This window comes from Narcine bancroftii, chromosome 12 (assembly GCF_036971445.1).
Source record: "Narcine bancroftii isolate sNarBan1 chromosome 12, sNarBan1.hap1, whole genome shotgun sequence".
In the NCBI taxonomy this organism is placed as follows: Eukaryota; Metazoa; Chordata; class Chondrichthyes; order Torpediniformes; family Narcinidae; genus Narcine; species Narcine bancroftii.
The window spans coordinates 14,672,146-14,696,971 of record NC_091480.1 but is presented as its reverse complement, the minus strand read 5'-3'; the positions used below and the strand labels follow the sequence as shown (position 1 = coordinate 14,696,971).

General features: G+C 38.6%; 2 protein-coding genes across 8 annotated transcripts in view; one reads left to right on the top strand and one right to left on the bottom strand.

Annotated features, from left to right (window-relative positions):
- The window catches only part of emp2 (epithelial membrane protein 2), a 73,042-nt gene extending 55,084 nt beyond the window's left edge, over positions 1–17,958 (top strand). For all 3 annotated transcript variants that reach the window (XM_069906945.1, XM_069906943.1, XM_069906944.1), the window contains exons 2-5: positions 7,583–7,686; positions 11,677–11,776; positions 13,198–13,338; positions 14,575–17,958. In XM_069906945.1, the coding sequence (XP_069763046.1) occupies positions 7,609–7,686; positions 11,677–11,776; positions 13,198–13,338; positions 14,575–14,741 (486 nt within the window). In that variant the 5' untranslated portion in view covers positions 7,583–7,608 and the 3' untranslated portion in view covers positions 14,742–17,958. The remainder of the gene's footprint in view (positions 1–7,582; positions 7,687–11,676; positions 11,777–13,197; positions 13,339–14,574) is intronic.
- The window catches only part of LOC138747577 (activating transcription factor 7-interacting protein 2-like), a 45,081-nt gene continuing 37,110 nt past the window's right edge, over positions 16,856–24,826 (bottom strand). For 3 of the 5 annotated variants that reach the window (XM_069906928.1, XM_069906929.1, XM_069906932.1), the window contains 3 exons: positions 23,494–23,588; positions 22,605–22,681; positions 16,856–21,940 (listed from right to left, as the gene is read on the bottom strand). In XM_069906928.1, the coding sequence (XP_069763029.1) occupies positions 21,841–21,940; positions 22,605–22,681; positions 23,494–23,588 (272 nt within the window). In that variant the 3' untranslated portion in view covers positions 16,856–21,840. Of the gene's footprint in view, positions 21,941–22,596; positions 22,682–23,493; positions 23,589–24,826 lie in introns of all 5 variants that reach the window. The other 2 variants (XM_069906930.1, XM_069906931.1) reach the window with 2 other exon arrangements.

Here is a 24,826-nt window from a genome sequence, read left to right as displayed (position 1 = left end):
AATATTTCTTCCTGAGAATAATTTCCTATGTTTAGCAGCCCTTAACCCCTGCCAAGTTGTATGGCAATCCGATTGGTCTTGCCAGAATCTGCTGATATACCTTTTTAACGTCACTGAGTGAGTGGGCAAAACTTTTGTTTCCAATCTAAACCGTTCAAAACTCTTCTCCGTGCCATGTTGTGGGCCTGTAAATCAAACATATCAAATTTGGATGTAATTTCCATTTTAAACACAAACATTCTGCTGTGTTCCAAGACAGCACTTTGCTGGTTTTCAACACATGTTTGTAGAGTTCTCAGCATCTTTCTCATTTTGTAATATCAGCTAATTTAAACCAACGTACCAAATTTTTTCCTGATCTTCAGTTCAGATTGTCAATTTGAGTTGTTCTGAGGCCCTGAAACAACTGGTGGAGATGAAGCTGAAATCAACTATGAACATACTGGGGATTGTAGGTTAATTGGACAGCACAGGCTCATGGGCTGAAATGACCAGTTAACGTGCTGTATGTATTTTAAATAAAAACTGCTATTTCATCATCAAGATGTGGGTGTTCTTGGGAAGACCAGTATTTTTTCCCTTGAAGGTGGTGTCCATCTCTTGAACCACTGCAGCCAGTGTGGTGAAGGTACTCCCATGGTGTTGGTGAGGGATTCTCTGGTATTTCCCAATGGCAAGGAAGGACTGCGGAAATGTTTCCAAGTCAGAATGTGGGAGGGCTGTGACAGGGAGGTGTGAAGTGTTCCTGGCAGTGAATTTGTGGGTGGTAATGTTTTCAGCAGTTTACTTGCCCTCTATTTGATCCTCATTATTGAGAGGTGCTGTCAGAATAAACCTATGGATGGATCTGACTAATGTCTTGTATTCTGCTCTTGAGTTTACATGTGTATAGTTTGCAAAGAGGATCCTGTTTTTGTACAAAACACTCCTTCCAGAGGTGATTGGGTGAAGATAGGGAATAAAAATTGATTTGCAACCTCGTGCCTGCCTTTTCCAAACCCAGATGCGCTGAGCTACTCTGTCGCCTAAATGTACAGCAGAAAAAGCCACGAGATATTTTCAGAAAGAGGGAGAAACTTGTATACTTCATCTACCATTTTATTCAGTTCCTGTTCAGCCAATTTTTGTGATTGTGTATGCAAATAGTCCTTGAATCTCATCCAATTACACCCCCATCCCCATCTCTTGGCAGACCCTGCTTGTCTAACTTGAGATGAGGCTTCATTTTGTAATGTTGTGGATACCCCAAAAAAGTCTTGCAATCATCACCGTAATATTGGCAAACAGTAAAGGACCACTTTGTTACTGATTTAATAGGAGCATCTGGTCATCTCACTTCAACTCTGGTTTCCACTGGACCATGTGCACCCCAGAAAATGACAAGGCTGATCAATAATCTATAGAAATGTTCACTGATCACTAGTGCCTGTGAAATATGGGAGAGAGAATACCATGTAACATTGTTCCTCTGACACCACCATACATGTTATCATTTGGTCACCTACTACTCTTCTTTCTTTGGCTTGGCTTCGCGGACGAAGATTTATGGAGGGTTATGTCCACGTCTGCTGCAGGCTCGTTGGTGACTGACAAGTCCGATGCGGGACAGGCAGGCACGGTTGCAAGGGAAAATTGGAGGGTTATTGGCGGAGAATAGGTTGGGGGATCTAGTGGAGTTGTTTGAGTGAACTGGCATGGACTTGAAGGGCCGAAATGGCCTGTTTCCATGCCATAAACTTATATATATTAGCCCAACAAGATTGTTTCCATTCATTATTGAGGCATCAACATGGTATTCCAAGCATAATTAAGATGGAGCAGAGATAGAACACGAAGCAAAAAAGGATACAAAGACGGTTCAGTAGTGACTCTTTTTACAACTACAGATGAATCACAAATTTTAAACACCGAGCAAATGCATAATAATCTAAGTGTATTTCATTTGTATGGACTGAATTTACTTTAAAAAAAAAAGTCACTCAAGATTGGAGATTTGCCAAAGAACTGATAGAACAAGTCTTCACTTCCACTGAATTTTCTGTACATTTTGCTAGTGACTCATTTCCCACTAGGTCCCAATCACTCAACCCCAGTCCCAATCGCTCAACCCATCCCCAGCTGCATGTAGATCCCTCCTATCCATGTATATATCAAGCCTCCTCTTAAATAAAAGAATTGACTCTGCCTCAACTATTTCCTCTGGAAGATTATTCCATTCAGACACCACTCTCTTGAGTGAAGAAGCATCCTTTAATGTTTCTCCTAAAATTTTGCCCCCTGACCCTCAACTTGTGTCCTCTTGTTTCAACCTCCCCTGCTCTCAGGGGGAAGAGTCTACTTGCATCTAGTCTATCTGTTCCCTTCATAATTTTAAACACCTCTATCAAATCCACTCTCAACCATCTACGTCCCAATGAATAAAATCCTAACCTCTTCACTCTTTCTCTGTACTCTAGGTATCTTTCTGCTTTCATGCTATAAGTTACCACGAGAATTGGCAAAGCAATTTGACAACCAAATCTGGTACTTTTATGGAGTGGGTATTTGGGGCAAATGGAAATGATTGGATAATTACCACGCCATTCAAACTTGTCGGTGGACAGTATTGCTCTATTTGGGTATTTATTTCTGAAATGCACTGGTTTGAAGGTGTGATCGAGGCAGATACTCTGGCATTTGGATGAGCATGTGAAATGCCATGGTTTACAGGGCTGTAGGCCAAGTAGCACAGAGTGGGGTGAGTAGAAAAAAAAACTCAACGGCTGGTATGTGACTGGTTCCACACTCTTAATGTTATATTTAACCATAATTTTCTGAACATTGTTTCACCCACTCCCCACTTCTGGTGCAGGTTATTGTAATTGGTCTGTAAATGGTGTGAACCCTGAAAATTCGACCTCCAGTGGAGAGTGCTGGGAAAATGCAATTTGCTTTTGTTGACTTTGAATAGGGAAGTAAGCGGTATGTAAATGATGGCATAGTTGGTTTTTTTCACTGAATTCAAATATTTGGAGCCATTTTTAAAAAAAAGTGATACCCTTTTATCTCTTCCAATAGCCTAGTGTGAATATGTACGCAGCTATAAAATAAGTTTTCAAAATAGCTCTTCAGACTGACTGTTTTCTTTTTCCCCAATGAGATGTTGGTAGTTCTAATGAAGAACATTTTCGTGCATTGAAGAGCACTTGGCACTAAGCAGGAGTGAGGCAGATTAGTTTGCATATTTTGCAGTGGACCACACCCGGTACTGTACCACAAGGATCCATCAGAAAGCGTTTGTCTGTGGATGAAGAATCCTTGATGACATCTGTCGTATTAGGTGCTGACATGCAGATCGTGGTCTGAAAGTTTGTTTTGCTTTGTTTCTGATGGAGGGGGAATTTGTTCCAGGGCCTGGACTTGCAGGCTGAGTGATGAAAGAGTTTGTGTAGGAGGTGCATAGTGGTTTAAATTTTGACTGGGTGCTTTGAGTATGTTCTTAACAGCTTGTTAACAAAAGGGACAATTGTTTATTTTGGGATGGGAGGATTTGCTTATGCTCTAAACTGCACATTTCAAATCGATCAAGGAAGTATGATCTTTCACAGCAAAAAGAAAAGCTGTAATTTTGCATTCTGGGAGGTGAATAGTTCTGTAGACTTTTGGTATATAGGCGAGTGTTATAATCTGAAAATATTTTAAATTATTAATTTTCGTGGAAATTGTAGGATTCTTTCAGAAACACTTGGGTGAAATAATATTTGTATTGGAGAAGGGGCAGCTAACATGGTGATTAGCGCAACGCTGTTACAGCGCCAACGACCTGGGATCGAATCTGACCTGTCTGTGTGAGGTTTCCTCCCAAAGTGTACGGGTGTTGTAGATTAATTGAGCCAGAAGGGCCTGTTACTGTGCTGTGTCTTAATTTGCACTCTTCTGGCACAGATTTCCAGGTTCACATTGTAAGGTAAAACATCATGAGATGGGAATGTGTAAGGAGTTACCCTGCCCTGTACAGGGCTGTAACAAGATGTAAATGCATCCTTGTACTTACAAGATAAGAGAGACATTGATGGATTGAGAGGCAGGAAGCTAGCAGGGAAAGGATAGCAACAGTTTTAGTCATTGGACAAGTAATGATATGATGATGTTCTAAGCATGTATCCAAGGGTATAAAAAATCACCATTTTGCTGATAACGGCAGAATGCATTCTCCGACTAACTTTGTTAGTCGCAAGTGTTACAATCCGGTAATAAAGAACAAAGAACCCTGATTTCGACTCAGCCTGGTGTTTGTCTCACTCATTCATGAACAAAGCAGACCTAACAATATCTGAGTTGGGAGGTGATTTTGAGATTATTCAAGGCATTGGTGAGGCCAAATTTGGAATACTGTGTGCAATTCTGGTCCCCAAATTATAGAAAGGATATCAATAAGGTAGAGAGGGTCCAGAGAAGATTTACTAAAATGTTGCCTGGATTGCAGTATCTAGAATAGAAAGAAAAATTGAGTAGACTTGGTCTTTATTCATTGGACCGTAGAAGGTTGAGGGGGGATTTGATAAAGGTATATAAAATTAGAGGGGAATAGATAAGAGTAGATGTGAATAGACTCTTCCCCTTGAGGGTAGGAGAGATTGGAACGAGGGGCCATAAGTTTAGGGTTGGGGGGCAAAAGTTTAAAAGTAACATGAGAGGAAACTTCTTCACTCAGAGAGTGGTGGCTGAGTGGAATGACCTTCCGGAAGAGGAGGTTGCAGCAGGGTGATTTTTGTCATTTAAGAGAAGGTTGGATGAGTACATGGATGTGCAGGGGGTTGGAGGGTTATGGACAGGGAGCAGGTATGTGGGACTAGAGGAGATCACTTAAATCGGTGCGGCCGAAATGGCCTGTTCCCGCACTGTAATTGTTATATGGTCATATCATTATCACTTCACTAGAGTTTCTGTCAATGAAGGTCTGGAACACAGAAATGGTGACCTGTTACTGCATTTAGGAGCGTTTTAATCTTCGATTCACAGTTTAATCCAAACTACCTAATACTTGTAACTTTTTTAAAAAGGTGGTTTCAATTCATTTCAAAATATTTTCCACAGTTTATGCAGGGTTTATCATTTTAATTATTTAAAAAAAACCCTCCAAACATCTAGCTTAATGTTCTTGAACTGTCGAATACAATGCGTATTTTAAATAGTGAAATCTGGATGATGGGTTAAAGGTTTTTTTTCGGTTGAACTGCAATGTGCCAATAAGAAAGACCATTTGGTTCCTGATGAGTTTGCCCAGCTTTCTGAGCAAGTGTAATTTTTGCATCTTGTTTTCCGAGGTTCAATATGCTGATGTCTTCTTGTATTTAGGATGAAACTCGTGGTATGTCACTGTGACTGCGAGCAGAGGTGCATGGATTTTTAATAGGCAAAAATCAATTCTAGTTCAGTTACCAGCCAGAGACTGACTGTTTTTGGAGTTGATTAAATACAATAAAACCTCCAGTTTCTGGCACCTATGGGGAATTGGTAGATGCTGGAGGAGTGAATTTTCCAGTTGCTTGAGATTGCATGATTGGTGAACTAACTTCTGGGGGAGCCAATTTTAAACTTTTTTAAACCTATTTATTTCCCGTGATTAACTTTTTTTTTGCCGGTTTTCCTGCCTTACCTCAGAATTACCTGGACCTCTGTAAAAACTAGCTGTTAGTTGTAAGCTAATAAAAGTGTGTGCTCCTCAAGTCTCCGAGTTCTATCGATCATGTTACAATTTTATTGGCTTACTTTTGGATGGAAGTTCTTCTGAAGCCAGGCATGCTCCAGGTCGACCCTCTGTCCCCAGAGGCCCCGGAGGAATTTGATTGGAGTGCTTCCAGTCCTACATCGCAGCTTCCACTCTGCTTCGATGTCTTCCACTCTGATGCCCTCAGGAGATTGGTCCTCCTCTCTGCAGTTGGCTCCCAAGGGATACGCAGTCATCAGGGACTGCGAGACATGAGATGGCCATCAAGGGTCTGAAGGCCCACGACATGAGGCCTCTGAACGATGTGCTGATTGAGGCACCGACTCTCTCAATGTTGGCAATGACTGGGTGAGTTGCTGGATGACTGTCCTGGATCTATGGACACTGATGAGAAAGTCCCATTATGAAGCGGTCTCTTCCCAGGTGAGGGAAGAAGAGCAAGTCTGGGACAAGTTCCTAGTTGGAGTGAATTCAAGGTATGTGAAGCAGTGACTCCTAGAACTGGGGAAGAAGGACCTTGCCAGTATCCTCAACTTGGTGAAATCCCTCGAATAGGCCCAAATAGGAGCCTATTGCTAACGAAAGCAGCACCTTCTCCGAAAACCAGGCCTGTGATGCACAGCAGTTGCCTCCGTACGGTACCGACTACCGTGGCCACACATGACTGGGAGTGCTACTTCTGTGGACTGGCCAAATACCTGTGAAAGATGCTGTGCGTTCTGGATTATGGTAAGAGGGGACACTGGGCAAAAGTCTGTCGGGCAAAGGGGAACTTCCAGAAGCTACCAGGCTACTGCATATGCAGCCCCCGAACAGTCGTACACCCCGTGCCCAAGCCCAGAGGAGTGGGCCCTGGCCTCTCCATGCTGCTCGCTGCTCCCATCTTGCTGCGCCTCATGGTGGGAGCTGCTACAAGAAGAGAAGGAACAGCGGGAAAAATGGCTGGCACTGCTACTGGAAGAGAAGCAATGGCAGAAATGTCAGCCATCTTGCTGCTCCTTGTGGTTGATGTCACCTCACTGGCCTGTGGATCAAGGAAACGCTGTCGGGGAGAGCAATGCAGTATCCGTCGTTCCTGACCAAGCGGTACCCTACCAGCTGAACAACTAGATGATGGAGGTGAGGGTAAATGGACATCTGATGGACTGTTTAATAGACACTGACTCGCAGGAGAGCTTTATAAACTCTGACTGCTCAGTAGTACATCTGAGCCAAGGTGCCCAGGAAGTTCTGGAAGAGCAAAGTGCACCAGTACTAAGACGCTTAACTAGAATAACCAGACCCCCAGACAGGCTCAACTTGTAAATAATTATAAATATTTCTTCCTGAATGGGGTCTCTGTTTTTGCCCACAGGTTCTTTTCTGAAGGAGAGAGTGTGGTCCTGATTATAAACGCTTTTCCCGCCTTGCCTCAGAATTACTTGAATTCCTTTATAAACACTGGCCGTTAGTTGTAAGCTAATAAAAACGCGTGACTACTCGGAGGAGCACAATCGATCATGTTAGTCATTCAGGAAGCATTAAGGAAAATGGAATAATTCACCAGTAGTAATTTTGAATTTGGTAGGGAACATTTCATCTAAACTTTTCAACATGACCTTACCAGAATTCCAGCGTAATTGTTTGTGTGGGGCTGATGGAAGAACTGCCTGTCTAGATTTAAAATTGATTCAATGGGCATATTACATGAGAAATATTTAAATTAATGGTTTTGCCAGATGTGCTCTGATCCAAATTTAAGGTTTCTTCCAAAAAATGTTTCTATGAATTGCACAGGCTTGTATTTTCCATCACACTGTACCACACACAGTTTGTTATCACTATCACAAAGATCAATATCAAAATATAATTTGTCTTTTTTTGTTTTTCCAGCAAACTTTGTACCTTGAAGTAACGAGATGTTGGTGCTCCTGGGATTTATTCTCGTCTTCCACATAGCAACAGCAGCCCTGCTGTTCATTGCCACAATAGATAATGTGAGTTGACTTCCTAACGTGAGGAGCTACTCACACGAGCCATCCGAGACATTCGTATTCATGAAACCATATTTGTCCGTCATATGTATTTGTCTGTATGTGTGTTTGTGCCTGGTTATGTCTATCTCTCTGGCATGTGTATTTGTATGTGTGTTTGCGCCTGGTGGTGTGTCTGTCTGTCTTGTAATAGAGGATCGGAGAATGTTGTTTCGTCAGGTTGTATTTGTACAATCATGTCCATAAACCTGACTTCAGATGCGGTTGTGCAGAGGTACATGTGACCTAATTTATCAGATTTATTGACACAACAGATCAGAAGGCCAATGTCCTATTTATTGTGGGGAAGTTATTAGAAGGGTTGAGATTAGCTGTAGTTATTGTGAGAAGAACTCTGGAGACTAACCTCCCTCTTCAAGAGGTTGGGTTTGTCTTCTAGATAAGAGCAATGTCTGAGCAGAAACAAAAACCCTCTAGTGCCTTCAAAATGACTAAATGTGAATAAAATCATGGTGGTGTGCTTGATGCCCATTATTGTTTACATTTTGAAATTTATGAATTTGTCAGTCTTTTTTATTACCAGACAAACTGTCCTTTTGCAGTTTACTCTGAAGTGTTTGAGTCAAAGTGTTCCAGTCAAAGCATGGCTGATTTTTTTTAAAATATAAATTTATGATAGACTTGGATGACAAAAAAACGAGGCTTTCTTCAAAGGACAGTGGAAGCAGAGTTCCAAAGACACTTGACACTCAAAGATTTGCCCATATAACTGAAATGAGCAATCGTTTATTTTTGAACACCCTTTTTTGTTCTAGATCCTCCCACTGGGGGAAAATGTCCTCCTGCAGTAATAGTTTCTTTCCCGGCACCAACATCTTAGAAGTTTTAACGTAGCCCCCCCCTTTTTTTAAAAAAAATCCTGCATTCCAATGAATTCCTTGTATTACCAAGAGAACTTGTGTATTGTTAAACAATATATAATGTAATTGGGAATAGTTAATGTGCATGAAATCTTTCCACTGACTGGTGGAACAAATGAGGATAAACTGCATTGTCAGCTCAAAAAAAAGATAAATTGGAAGGTTTTTTTTTCACCTTTTCCCCCCCCCCCCCCCTTGCAATGGTTGAATGGACTTTCTTTATTGAAATGGGAGGGTTTTCTTACAAGGGAAGATTAGACAAGCAAGTCATGTAGCTGATGGAGTGTAAGGGTCTTGCCGAAACATCCAAGATGTTGACGAGGCTTGACAGAGTAGGTGTGGAGAGGAAGAACTCTAAAACCTGGGCCTGTGCAACTGGATCCTTGCCTTCGCATCATCGCAAGGCCAGTCAGCACGATTTGGAAATGACATTTCCTCCTCACTGACGACCAACACAGGCACACCTCAAGGATGCAGGCTTAGCTCACTGCTCTACTCACTCTACACCCATGACGGTGTGACTGGACACAATTCAAATGCCGTCTACAAATTTGCAGATGAAGCCATGGTCATTGGCAGAAACATGCAGATCAGCTAGTTGAGTGTTGTCACAAAATGGCCTTTCACTCGATGTCAACAAAACTTGGGAGTTGATTGTGGACTTCAGGAAGGGGGAATCAGGAGCACATGAACCAACCCTCAAGGGGTCAGCAGTGGAAGAGGTTGAGTTTCAAATTCCTGGGTGTCAACATCTCTAAAGACCTGTATTGGGGCCTCCATATCAATGCCATCATGAAGAAGGCTTACCAGTGGCTATACTTCCTGAGGAGATTTAGTGTGGTCACCCTTGCAAATTTCTACAGTTCCTGTCAAAGGAATTCTGACTAGTTGCATAACTGTCTGGTATCGAGGTACAAAAGCAGAGGACAGGAAAAGACTAGAGTTGTGAACTTATTTAGTGCTATCATGGGCATCACTCTATTGAGGCCCTCGACAAGAGGCAGTGTTTTGAGAAAGCAGCCTCAATCCTCAAGGTCCTTCACCACCCAGGCCACGTCCTCTTCACACTGCTAGTCTCAGGAAAGAGGTACAGGAGCCAGCGGCTCAGAAACTGCTTCTTCCCCTCTGCCATTAGACTGCTGAATTGTTGTTACAAAATGGCGAAGTTCGTGACAGTAAAGTATGGATTCTAACCAAAACGAACGAGGTTTTTTCCTGAAGATCATGGGATTTTGAAATTTGCATTATCTTTTGAAGAAATTTTTTTTGGATAGATTTGGATATTAAAAGAAAAATCAGCCATGAATGACAGCAGGGTTGAGGGTGTGCCAGAAGCCAAAACCTTTATTAGTTTGTATGGAAATTTTCTTTCTTAATAAACAAAAAGAAAGTTTTGGCTAGCAATGGACATGATGGGCTGGTTTTCTTTTCTGCTTTTTAATGCCTATGATTATAACCTGTGGCTCTGAGATTTAGCCTAAAGTCACACAAAATAATTCTGGCATGGATTAGCTCAGTGTTATCAGTTTGAAGGAATAATGGAATGTCAACAGGATTAAATGGACAACTATCATAGATAAGAAATTGGGTTAAGGAATGAAAAGTAGCATTGAGGTGAACGGTTGATTTTTGGATGGTGTGAATTTACCCTTGTATTTCAAAAGAATGCCCTTTTCATTTTAATAACCTGGATTTGAAAATGGAGTTGCATAGAGCTGGGATGCATTTTTTTTTTTGTTTAATGAGTATAGGCTGTAGTTTCAATAGAGTCCAAGACAAGAGGGCACAACTTCAGGATAATTTAATATCAATTTAAAACATGCAAAAAAAACCCAACTTTTTAGTCCGAGGGTTGTGAGTCTATGGAATTTGTTGCCACAGGTGGCTGTGGAAGTGAGGATATTGCATGTATTTAAGGCAGACATTGACAGGTATTTGATTAGTCAAGGCAGCATCCAGGGGTACAGAGAGAAAGCCAAGGAGTGGGGCTGAGTGATGGGATGGATCAGCTCATGATAAATGGTGGAGCAGGCTCAATGGGCCTATTTTTGCTCCTAGATCTTGTGAAAACATATGGGGTTCTTGACTTTTTAAAATGAGCAATCAAAAAAAAACCTTTTGGGTCTCATCTGGAGTTTTTGGAAACATCTAGGGATTGTACTCTTTTTGTTGGAGTGTGCTGGAGGTTTTCTGGCATGATACCAGGGGTGGGGAACTCTGGGTATGGGAAGCTCTGGTGGGTCTGTCTAGAGGAGTGACGATAGATCACTTTTGGAGGTTTTAAAAATCGTGGTCTGAGCTTCTGCAGGACAATTGCAGTTGCCTGAACTGGATTCAGAAGGATGATCTTGCTGGCTTTCTCCACCTTTTTTGAGTTTTTGGCCCAGCCCTCCTCTCCTCTGAAAGGAGCCTGACACCCCCTGGCGAGTCAAATTGTACATAGCTTTCATTTGTCAAAGCTATAGGTGAATTTTTTTTAAATATTGTTGAAATAAGATGCACAATCTAATTCTAAAATGACTTAATTTAATCATGAATTTTTAAAATTTTTATTTTCAAATGGATCCTCACTAAAATCTTTTGGATCTTGGATCCTGTGCCAGGTCAGCCCAGGGAATCCCAAGACTGTTGTGTTTCAGCTCAGTAATGGTGTTTGATAAATTAAACTTGGATGAACCATTTCTCAGTAACCAGGGAATAAAGATTTGAGGTGGTAGGGCAAAAAATGACCAGGGCATTTTAAAATAAAAATGCACCAGAAATACTTTTTGAAATGGATTCAAGGGAAATATTCAGGCAGGATTTGGAAAAAATGGGCTGTGAATTGGGATGGGGGTCTTGGATTATTAAATTGCTGTTAAATAGTGATCGAGACAGGAGTGAGGAGTTAAATAATATCCTTCATTATAATTCTAGACTGATCAATAAAACAAAGACAGTGAAGTTATGTAAATAACGAGTCATGAGAGAAGATAAATTATTGGCATTCCACTTCAAAAATGCAAGCAACATTTGAAAGGGAAATGCATTTCACTTCTTTGCCTAATCTTCCAAAACATTTTCTTTGCCGTAGGCTTGGTGGAAAAATGACATCAGCAGCACTGATATATGGCAAACTTGCTACTACTACAATGCATCTCAGTGCAATGATGAAATAGTTTCTAGTTACGGAGGTAAGTGTTGATGTCAAATTAATACTGTGCATAAAGTTAAATCTATTCAGAGACTTGACATTTTCTGATCGTGATGAGTAATTAAATTGGAAGGTTTTAAAAAAAAAAAAAAGCCCTTTAGAAATATTTAAAATACTGTGGTATTGATGCTGTTTACTATCCTTTGTTTAATAATTTTTCTCATCTGATCCAAAGGGCATCATTATTGGGGCCCTCGGTACATCTATGCTGTTTCGTGTAATACCAACACCTCAATTTGTCCAGATTAAATGCCATCTGCCCACTCCTCAAACTGATCTATGCCCTGTTATATTTGACCACCTTCCTCAATATTTATAATTCTACCTATTTGTCATCTGTAAGTACCCAGCTCTGCTCTGACTGAAATGCCACTGGTCAGACGCTTCAGTTAATGAAATGCCTTCCACCATGATCCAGTTTTCGTTACCAAAATCAGTCACTTCCTTGATTCTCTGTCTCTGCGCTTGCTTTCTAACCCAGGACTTTGTTCCAATGCTCTCTGGCTAAACTGCCATCTTTTGCTCAATAAAAGCTCTTGACCACATCCTTACCAGAACATTTCCTATTCTCTCACAACCTTTGTGTTGGATTGTGGTTTGTCCTTCCCTTGGAATTTCAATCTTGAACTCTCCCCTCCCTCAAGTCTGGAATTCCCCCACTCTAAAACCTTCTGAGATTTTTAACTTATCTCTTTAAAGTCCCCTTTAAAGACTGTTTGTCACCAAGAATTTGGCCAGCGGTCCTTTTGTTTCCAGTTGTTGTTCTATTTTCAGAACAACCTATCAACTCACTGTGCCATCCTAACGTAACTAATTTGTCCATGCCAATCTCAACTAGTTGTCCCATACTGATATTGAACAAAAGTTACCTACCTGCCGGATGACCAACATGGGAGATTTACATTTTTTGGCAGAAGTGATGCTAATAATTGGATTTGTGTTGTATCCAATTTTTAAAATCTGATTTGCCCTATAAGTTGATTAGTCTCTCTGGGGAGACTTTCCCAGAGATGGGCAAGGAAAGTAATAGGTCCATTAAATAATTGGAAGATATGCAGGGGGTGGAGAGGGGAGCATATTGGTGTTGTTAGTTTCTCTTTATTCATCGAGATAAAAGACAATGTGGAGAAATCATAGATGGGTGGGAGGTGGGGGGGAAGAGAATGGGTGTAGGAGATGGACCTACTTGTATAACTTGTGCTTTTTTATTGTGCAACCTTTTTGTTAACCTATTTTTGTGAACTAGTTGATTTATTTAAAAAAAAAATTGAAACCCAGTTCTAAGATTTAAGGATGATGTAATTGAGAAACATGGTGAGGACTTTGAGATTGATAATTAGATTTGTGCCTATTCTGAGTTTGGGCCAAGAGCCAATCCTTGAATGTCTTTATCTTCTGCAGATGCTATCAAAGCAATACAGGCGACAATGTGTCTGTCGGTGATCTTCTGCTGTATTTCATTCATTGTGTTTGTTGTTCAACTGTTCCGGCTGCAGAAGGGTCAGCGATTCTTCATTGCTGGAACCTGTCAACTACTTTCTAGTAAGTGTGTCCAATAATAATAATATATATAATTTTTTGTATGTTTGTGTGCTTCTTCAAAAGCTCAGCTGATAGTAAGGTGGAAACAAGACTGAAGTGATTCTACACCTTGCTCAAGCCAGAAAGCCTTTAAATTGTTTATGATCATGAATTGGGGTCCCTGCTTGGTCTTCTCAACCATTGGTTTGATCAAAGATGCACAACATTGGCTGATCTATACATCATGATTTAATCTTGCTCCTATTGCTCTCTAAACCCATTACATCACTTTTTTCTGATTGGTGATTCTACAATGTCAGATTAACATGATTCTCATTAAGAACTCTGGTAAGATTGTCACTTCTTCTTAGTAGATACAAGTAGGTTCCCCTTTCGACATTTTGAAGAGAACACTTGTAACTGGGTCCCCAGGTCTATGTCCAAGAAACTCTATGTATATCACATAGACTTCAACGTTAGAAGTGAATTAAACAGACAAATGAAGTTGACTGTTTAATGGCTACCTCATTCACCCTATCAGTCATTTGTATCAACTTTCTGCCCCCCCCCCCCCCCCCCAACTTCTCTGCTACCAAATCACTTGCTGCAACAAAACAAAATGTTGGAGGATCTTGATGGCCTGTGGAAAGCAATAGATGCCCAATGTTTCAGGTCAAAACCCTTCATCAGAAATTACATGGAGAGGGAGGCCTGGAGCTCTAGCAGTTTTTCAAGATGTGAATGAGGTCTCCTGCAGAATCTTCCTGATGTAACACAATCTCTGGCCATCTCCAAATGGCCATTCAGGTGCTCTTTCCCCAAGATGATGTTTTGCCTTCACCTTTTTAACAAGGCTGAGATTAAACTTTTTTTTTGTTCAATATTCTTTCTTGCCTGGTTATGGAACCATGGTTGTTTGAAGTTTTTTTTAAATCTATTTTCCCTGTGTGAAGTATCCTTTGCATCTTGGTTTTAAAAACCTCTATTGAATTGTAAGTTGTTAATGACTTGTTAAGATTCAGAATGAACTACTGTGAAATCTACAGCATCACATGCTGATTTGTAAATAAAATTCATTCAGAAGTGATCTTTCTTTATTTTTTAATCAATTATTCACTTTTCCTTTGACTGGACCCTTGTTCAGCATATTGCATTTGTTGATTGCAAAAACTGATCAGTGATCCTTCCTGGAAGGGAACAAGTGTGTGTTATGAATGAATCCCATTGACAAATGATATTTTTGTTCTTGTTTTGTAGGTCTCTGTGTAATGATTGCAGCTTCCATTTACACAGACCATGAACAAACTTTCCATAAGAATTTGCACGAAGGAAACTATGGCTACTCCTTCATTCTAGCTTGGATTGCATTTGCTTTCACTTTTATCAGTGGCATTATGTACATTGTTTTACGAAAACGTAAATAGAAGCCTGGATGGGCCTAAGTACCAGTCCAGAGAAATTTCGCTTTTGGGCAAATTTCAAAATCTGCAAATTGTACAGTAATGATTAAATAAAGCAAAAACATGGTGGTTAATTTTGCGACTGTTTTGAATTTACAAATTCTTTAAGATCAGTTTGGCACAGTTTTAATAAGAAATAGATTATTATTTGATGAGGTAAATTGAAAGTTTTAAAACCAGCAACAAGCAGTTTTTGTTATTCTACAAGTAGTCAATATGCAATGTTTACATTTAAAGGAGGTGGTTTAAGCATTTCAACCTTCGTGTTATTAAACTAGTGGCTTGTTACTCCTTTTCCTGTCATTCTGAATGTTCACTAACCTTGGCCAGATGTTTATTTCCAAAAACATATTTTAAACTGTCCATTTTTAATTCCGGAAAAAAAAAAATTAATCAACTGCATTGCCAACCTGAACCACACCATAAAAGCCCGAACTAGACTCGATGTGCAAATATACCCAAGTTGGTTGGAAGAGGTGGGTAATTCATTAAGTGCTGTATTCATGAAATTGTATCAGATATTTCGATCTGAATTTTTTTTTGGATTAGTTTAAGTAATTATAATTAACTATATTCTCGTTAATAGTTAATAATATTCTATAGTTAATAGTGAGCAGTAGTACTGCTGCTACTCAGTTCCATGGACCTGGGTTCAATCCTGTCCTTTGATATTGTTCTGGTGTTTTCCTTGCAACATCTTGAGTTTCTGCTAAATGCTCCAGTTTCCTCCCATGTCCCAAAACACTGGTGAGTGACAGCAAAAGTTTGGTTGGGGGTGTGGGGTTGCAGGGGATTGTTGATGAGTAGGCAATGGCTGTAGGGATAAGAATGTTCTAAGAGCAAGGATCAACTTGATGGGCCATATGGCTGCCTCCTTTTTCATAAATATGAAAAATAAGTAAATGGAAACAATTACATTCTCGCAGGAATTTAAAAATAAGTGATCACCCCTTTTCAAATTATTGAGGCATTTTTTGATGTTTAATAGGAAAAAGTAATACAGATACTTGGAGAAGTAGTAATCTGATTTTTGGAGAGAAGTAAATTTTGATGCTTGGGTGTATTTTTACATTTTATTTATGTAAGCCATCTCCTTGAGTGTAAACTACTGGAAGTGATCATTTGCTTTCTTGAAGCACTACCAAGTGAAATGCTCTGAGGTTATTTCTTTTGCTTAATATTGGTAGATTAAGCAACACTTTTTTTGTGATTCTTCCCTTCAGACAGCAGTGGCTTTGAATTGATTTTAAAGTTCATTTTGTGTTCCAGTGATGTGAAACGAGACTTTTGTTGTGCACTGATTTCTTTTGTGCATCTACCCCGTGAATATCTTGTAATGTAAAACTTTCAGTTTCATTTTTCTGCCACTCGATGTCCCAGGAGTAATTTAAAACAATTTGCATTGAATAATCAGGACACCTTTCATCAATTTGCTGTGATTATCTTTATGAAACACTGATCTGAGCACCTCCAGCATAGTTTACTCCCATTATTTAGCCACATCAAACTAAGAAGCTTGCACAGGAACTGACAAGAGTCCTGACCACCTTAGTATTTGTGGATACAGAAACTACTGCTGTAAATGAATACTTGAATTCATGAGTGTGTGAGTGCTGCTTGTTCCTGATTATGTTTGCAAAGACTTTGAAATCCAACCATCAGACAGAATGTGTCACATGGCTGTTTTATATTCCTTTCCTCCATTCCTGCACTTTTATAATTGGAGAACGAGCAACCTAAATTGAAAATAATGTAATTGCACGGAAACTACGTTCAAAAGAGCATCTCATTTCTTAAAACTTTTATCCCAGAGAAATAATTAACAGTAAAATCAATTTTAACTTTTAAATAAATCCTATGTAGGAAATGCCGCTATAGATAATGACCGTCATTGTGGTTCCTGTTTCACCACATATTCTTGTGACTTCTAGTGGCAGAGAATGAAGGTGCTGTTGAGTAAACATTCTTGAATGGAATCTACAAGTGTCTGAAACGTAATGCTTTTGAAAGCCATGACTTTTTAAAAATTGCCATTGTAGCCAAGTTTAATGAGCAAATATTTCATTTTATACAAAATGTTAATGGTTATTGTAGCCAAGTTTAATGAGCAAATATTTCCTTTTATACAAAATGTTAATGGTATATCTTTTTCAACAACAGTCAATAGAAGCAATTACAAAACTGGTAATTTTGTTAAAAAGTTCATAGGGGACACCATAATGCATTTCAGTGAGCATCACAGGATTTGATTTTTGCAAATAGGTTCAATTCCATAAAGCAATGATAAATAAATTAGTGCTTTGATAAATAATCAGTCCTCTATGAAATTCTCACAGCCACTTAAATCTTATTCGTTGTTGCAGTAGCCACTTGTTCTGAAGTTGGTGTTTTCTCGAGCACAATATATTAGTCCTAATTTTCTCATGTATATATTGCATGCTAATTTGTTATTGGTGCTTTTTTTAACTCTAGTGTTATTGTGCACAATGAAATAAGGTAATACTCATGCCCAGTATAAATGTGCATAATAAATAAGGCTTTTATCATGCAATGACATAACATTTTAATTAATTCTCTGCTTAAATGATTGGGGGAAATTTAAAAAAAAATATTATCAGATTGCAAGAGGTGGGGGACACAGTTTCTGGGTATTTGTGTGTATTGAAACCATTGAAAAATATGCATGAATTGATGAGATTTATTGTAAATTAGATATGTTTCAAAGTTTGCAGTGCATGAATTTTAGCACCAACCTCTGCATTGTTTTATTTTTAAAATTGGCATTAATTTCAAACAAATCCTTTTTTAAAAATGAAATACATGTATGAAGATCCTCTTAAAATAGTTGAAATTGTGATGTGTATATAATTCAACAATCCTTTATGTGGTAAGCCTGGTTATGATGGATTAAGTAGGCCATTAAAGAGCTAGAAATATGAAACATTAGTTTTAGTTAGCAATTTCTGTTTTGATGTAATCTACCATTTTGACATTTAAAAAAAAAATCATTCCACTAAGCCAGGTTTCGTGTTGGAATAGTGGGATGGATTTTAACTTGGCATTTTTATTTAGTTACCACAATTTTAACAATGTAATATAGATTGGTTTTTAAAAAAAAAGTCTGAAATACAAATGATTATCTGTATTATGTACAATAAAGTACTACCAAGCAAATCAATAACTTGTGTATATTGTCTGAATATTTACTCCTGATGTAACATTGAGTTTATCTTGTCTGACATGCAATCCTCAACTCCTCATGGTCTACATAAATGTATCAGGAAATGTTCAGTGATCTGTTACAAATCATATTTACATTTTCTGATTAACGTTTCAATTGTTCTAGATTGAGAAATTAGAAATTCATACTTTACTAAATAGTTTAATTAAGATGTGTTCAATCTGAAGCCAACTTGATAAAATTTAGTGTCTTGCTGAAGTGGATGAGCACCATTATGATTCAGTGTTTCTATTTTCTTAAATGGAATCTACTACAAGTGTCTGCAAAAAGAGATGCAGCAACTTCATTAATACCGTCTCTACAAATTCTAGAGTGAAATTTGTTATTCAATTCAAAATATTTTAGAGTTTTTGAATGTGATATTTTGTCATTTACAGCTACTCATTCAGCTTGTGCATCAATGTTCAGCTTGGAGTCAAGTATGGGTAAAATCTTATTATCCCAATTATTTTGTAAAACTGAACTTCAAAACATCCATTGCTGGGTTTACAAGGCTTTCAGAAGTTCAAAGTACCAAAAAAAACAAAGTTGAATGATGAATTAAATGGGAAATTTAAGGTCACAATATCCCATTTTTAAAGGGAAAAATGTAATGATTGAGACGATAGGTTTTTCACTAGGTAGCAGAAACACTAAGATAGCAAGAAGAATAACTGTCTTTCCACATGGTTCATGATCAGTGCCAATTTATCTATACAATAGAAGCTGGCACAAGATAAATAAAACAGCTTGATAAAATCCTAACCAAAATAAAGTAACAAGTTAAAGTACTATATATTTAATCTTACATTTTCATTCACACAACCTGAGAAAGTAATTTTGTTTGATTAACATTTAACCACGTAAACCTGCTTGTATGCAAGTTCACTTAATCCATCAAGAACAGCCAGAGGTATGAGTTAGTGCTATTGGTAGTTTTCACATAATAAAACCAGACTGATAGATATTTCTTCTGTATCTTGTTTCTAGTAAATAAAGCTGGTGATTCACAAAATGATAGTTTTTTTTTTGTTGCTCCAGCTTAAAAGTAGATATTATTTTACTGGTATATTGAGTCAAAGAACATGCCACTGGAAGAGGCTTGGCTTCTGGAATTTGTGATGGGCACCGCAAATTAACATCCTCGTAGGTATACATCTTGATTGTGTACAGGAGCAAAAATCTGACTGACATCTAATAACAAGTAAGAGACCATAATTTCTTTTTCTACACAGGATACATTTTGTTCTGACTTTTGGAGTGGGTTATCAGCTTTAGAATGCAGATCTGATGTTGAAATGAGCTCAAATAGTCTATTAAGCAGCACAGATTAAAAGGAACCTAAACAGATATAGAATGTGAAGATATTCTCTGAATTCGCAAGTGAACACAGTAATCCCAATCATCTCCCACCCCCTCCCCACCAAATGACAGCGTGGACCTATCACCCAGACCAAAGGGGTCAATGGTGTTTTATTTAACATTTTGCAATTGCTGTGTCTGGCTGTAGCCGCGAGGGATTGTAATTAGACAGATTATTCATTGATGTTGATGCAAACTTGAAACCTAGTTCCACACTATGATTCCAGAAAGCTTACTGGCATAACATCTGACTTAAAAAAAAAATCTCTTGCAGCAAAATAGTGGGATAGAAGTAAAGCATTTCTGAACATTGCATTTGCATCACCCATAAGGGTGAGGCAAGTTTTATATCATTAAAAAAAAATCATACATTTTTGGTTACATTAAGTTAATCAATCTGATTAACAATGATTCCAAAGGATGGGGTCAACAGCCAAAATATTTTTCTGTCCAAAGCAAATCAGGCCAGCTTAATTCTAACATAGTTCCAAAAATATCCACCCTTCAAAATTGAAAGTCTTCCTTTGAACAGAAAATATATGGAGATATTTATTATCTTTGACTTTGGATTGTAGAGACAGAGATTACACATGGAAATATTTCCAAGTGTAGATGTACCAAATAAGAAATGGAATTGGCACTTAGAAGCATGATTCATTTTAGTGTGTATTATGTTTACTCAATATTAGAGAAGCATTTATTATTTTAACGTTAGGATAGATCACAGACAAAGGTGGGAGTGGCAAATAACTGGGAGGTCAGATTCACTCCTGTCGGTGTTCCACAAAGTTGACATCTAACCCAGACTCCTCCACATTGGTGAAATCAAGCATAGAAAAGTACATGTGCTGTTTGCAATGGTAATCCAGAGCTTCTGACTCCACCATTTTAACTCTCCTTCCCACTCTTCTTGACTCTCTATTGCAACTGAAAGGCAAACCAACTTTGAAGAATACCATCTCATATTCTGCTTGGGTGGTTTACAACCCAATGATATATTACTGAGTTTTCAATTTCCGATAACCCACACCCGTGCTCTCTTCCCATACACACCCACCCTTCACCTAGTTTTTTTTACTCTTGTTCAACTCTTTGAATCTCTCCTCCCACCTGTTTTGACTCTCCATCTGTGAACTATTAGCCTCTGTTCCACTCTGATAAACTGCTGGATATTGGCAATATTCCTTGTTACCTCTCAGTCCTGATGAAAGGTCTTAAACTGAAATTTTGACATTCCCATCACAGATTCTATTGAATCCAAAGTTCTTCCAGTGTTTATTTTTAGATTCTAGCATCTGCAGTGTCCTTCGTCTTTACCCAATTTGTGTTTGTCCAATGTAGAGGAGACCACATTGGGAATACTGAATGCAGTACACTTGTGAAACATTGCATCAGTTGGAAGGGTGGTTTCAGACTTGAGAAGGCAAGAGGTAAAAGAATAGGTGTTGCATCCCCTGAAATTGCATAGGAGGTTTTCTTATGAGGGGAATTCAGCTTTTGCTCTATTCAAGAAGGGACTGAGTAGAGATGTCAAAATAGATAATATTGCAATCTGAGACTGCTATGGAATGGCACAAGATCATCAAGAAGTCCAGCACAGTATGGGCCCTTCAGCTCATGGCTATTGGGCTGACCAATACAAACCTACTCCATATCAATCTAACTCTTTCCAACTTCAGAGCTCATAACCCTTCATTTTCTTTACATTTGAGTCTTTCAAATACTAGCCTCCCCTAACCCTATCGACAATCTATTCCAGGCACCCACCATTTTAAATGGTAGTAAAATACTTCTATGTTCCTTAAACTTTCCTCCACTCACCTTAAAATCAATGTCATCTGATATTGGCCATTACCACCCCGGGAAAATAGGTGCTAGCTGTCCTATGCCTCTCAATCTTATAAGTTGCCCCTCATTCTCCATCAGTCCAAAGGAAATAGCTCAACCTTTCCTCATAAGTCATGTTCTCTAATCCAGGCAAATCTCTGCACCTGCTACAAATCTTCCACATCGTTATAATGAGGCAACCATTATCAACATCAGGTGCAATCTGCATTGAAGAAGTTACCATGAACAGCGGTGAGGTGGTGCTGGTCAGGGAGATGGTCTTCTTTTGTAAGCAGAGATCAAGTTTTTGATGTATTAAAGATAATTTTCCACTTGTGGCTTCATATTGACACTCAAAATCCTGTCGTCGTTTAACCGCTAATACAAGTATTCAGCTGATGCTACTGTGATGCTTAGTTCCATTATTCTGAAATCCGAAAAAAACCAAAATCAAAAAAAAAACTTCTGGTTCCAAGCATTTTGGGTAAGGGGTACTTGACCTGTATGGCACACCTATTCTTTCATTGACTGCCAAAGTTGGTGCATCCTTCTCGTATATTTTTCCATAGGAATTTTTCTTTTGTTGAGATTAAATAACTCCTTCAATGCCTTCCATGTTGATTCACTGTTTTATCCTTTATATATTTTCCCAGTTCACTTCATTGTAACGGTCTTTATTTCAGTTTGGGACAGTTGCTTCAGATCCACAGTTCTCACCCACAAACTTCCTTTGTCACTCTTCCTGGAGGATTCTCTATGATGAAATTATTAATTAATTCTTCAATACTGGATTAATAATTTGCTCCCTATATATTTCTTTAATTAACTAACCCAAAATATACTCTATGAATTCACCTTCAAGTATGCCCAAGTTAATCAATTTCTGCAAATTAAAATCATTCTTCTTACAACCCCCATCATTGCTTGATTTATTCTCTGCCTTCTAGTATAGGGGCTGTTAGGAATATATATTACTCCCCTCAAGGATGTCTTACCCTTACTGATTCCTGGTTCTATATCTCGAGCTTATGCACCCATCTCAATCCTCACCCACTCTTGCTCTGATCTCATTGTTTTAACTGCAGTTTAGAAAGCATGAGGAAATTCGGGAAATACAAATTGATGGCAGTTGGGTAAAATGTATGACTTTAAACTCGGCTATACACATTGCTGGATATCTTGCTTCTAACCTTGCATCATGTTGGAAATGGTTCTTGATTTACTGTGAGCAACACCTCAGCTGATTGTCTGAGATTTTACATTGCTTGTGCAGAGCAGATTGATAAGAATATTCAAATCATTTATTTGTTCAATTATGCATTTTGCATGTTAAAATATACCAACAGATTAAAAGACCCCAAATAAAGCAATTTTCAGCTATTGCTTGGAATCAAAACAGCTAGCAGGTACCTCTTTACCTAGTTTGATTGTTAAGATACCATTCGTCGTCTTTTGTAAGATCTATTATCATACGACTACTTGTCAGATTATACTCCTGCAAAAATAAAATATGAATGCATTATTAATTAAAATGAATCCGAGTAATGCATTTCTTGACATCTCAGACTTAATGCAAGTTTTACTGGTTATATTATAAACAAGCAGTACACTTTACCACCATGTCTTCAGTGATCCCACATCCAGTTAAGTACAGAGATCTGTTTTTAATTGTTGACTCAAATGAAAAGCTGTCAACAGATGGAATAAATTGAATGCTTCTGAAGAAAGATCAATCTGAAACATCAACTGGTTTCTTTTCCATCGATGCTGCATTTTCCAGAATTGTGCAGCTTCTCCATGTTTTTTCTTTTTTAAATTTGTTTTCCAGTATACAGAATAATCCTAGTACATGGCAGCTGCAGGGATTGGTAAATGCCAGAGAAGCATTTTTTCCAAGATTGCATGCTGTGTGATTGGTGAACTAAAGGTGGCGTGGGGTGCCAATTTTAAACTTCAGTATTTTTTACCCATTTATTTTCTGTGATTTTCTTTTTGGTGGCTGCTTCAATTCCGGATAATGGGGTTATACGTGTATTTTTAGCTTTCGAATATGATGCAGCAGGATACCCAATTATTAGCCATGCTGGTACTGCTGTTCATTTTGGATAACTATTTAAAATTAAGCATTAATTAATTAAATACAATTTGTTTGTCGATGTCTATTTACTAATAGAGTTTTTATGTAAATAGTCTGATTTTAATTCATTACATAATGTATTTCAAAATATACTATTCCAAACTAGCAATTCTTTAAGAAATGAGTTAATTAAACCAAAACATTCAACACAAAGAGCATTTTGGACCTACCTGCCTTGCATCACCTTGTTGTCCTTCACTGTCAGGAGACCAAATCAGAATGTCTGGAGACACCACATTTCTTTGTGTAATTATTGAAGTGACACCTGTTGACAAAAAATAAAACTCAATATCTAAATTAAGTGCTGATCATATTTATACAATTAAAGCTGAAATGGCTGAATGAACTATTCCAAATCTACCAAAAAAGTTAGAGCAGATATTTTACATTGGACCTTCCCATCTGGGTTGAATATATTTGCATCATATTCTTTTAACTTTTTAAATAAACAGTGAGTACTTCCATTAGAACAACGGGTAGGTACTGTCATTGTGCACTTTCAGTTTGTTTACATTTCTTCATTTGTTTTTTTTGCACGACCAATAAATGGTAATTCTGCCTCTCCCTCAGTAAAAAGAATGTCTGGGTTCTATGTGACGGCATGTATATACTCTAACAATAAATCGGAAATCTGAACCAGAAAATCGGTTCACCCACCAACATTGGCAGCAATAATTCCTAAACTTGCATCAATCTGCTATTTTATTCTAAAAGTACTATAAACAAACACAGCAGGTTGCAGAACAGATACACACCTGATTTAATTCTATCACTGCAGGAACAGTGACCAACTACAGACTAGACAACTACTTTGTCGAACACCTATGCTCTGAATTCAAGGGCCATCTGGAGTTCCTGGTAGCAAGCTATCTTAATTCTCCTCCCCATCCAGTCCTGTCTGTTTTCAGCCTCCTTCAGTGTCACAGTGAGGCCAAATGCAAACTTCAAGAAGAGCACTTTATATTCTGCCTAGACAATCTGCAAGCCAATGGCAAAAACATTATTCTTTAATTTCAAGTAATCAGCACTCACTTGGTTCCTTTCTCTCTCCTATGGATCCACTCTGGTCTTCTCTCCCTCAGGTGCTGGAGCCAGGATTCAAGAGGGTGCTAAAGGCAAGAAGGGCTCCAGAAGGGCCTTGGGTGCTGAAGGCTTCCTGATAAGTGTCATGTTTGGATCTAGAGCTCGGGCGGCCGATGGATGGAACAGGAGTCTGTGCAGCTACAGAGGCTGCGGGAGCACTGGAGGCGAATCCATGGACACTCAGTGTCTGAAAGGACTCTCTTTTGCTTCTCTTTCTCTTGTACTGTAAGGGTGATACCGATGGTGGCTCTTTATCTGCCTTACAGCAGGCAGAATACAATTTCATGTAACAGTACATGTTCTGTACTATTACATGACCATAAAGGAATTTTGAACTTTTCCAGACTACCTCCAGTCCTGTGGTAGTTTCTTTCCTTTTCTCCTCTGCTCTCACTGACACTTTTTCACTGGTTTCTCTAA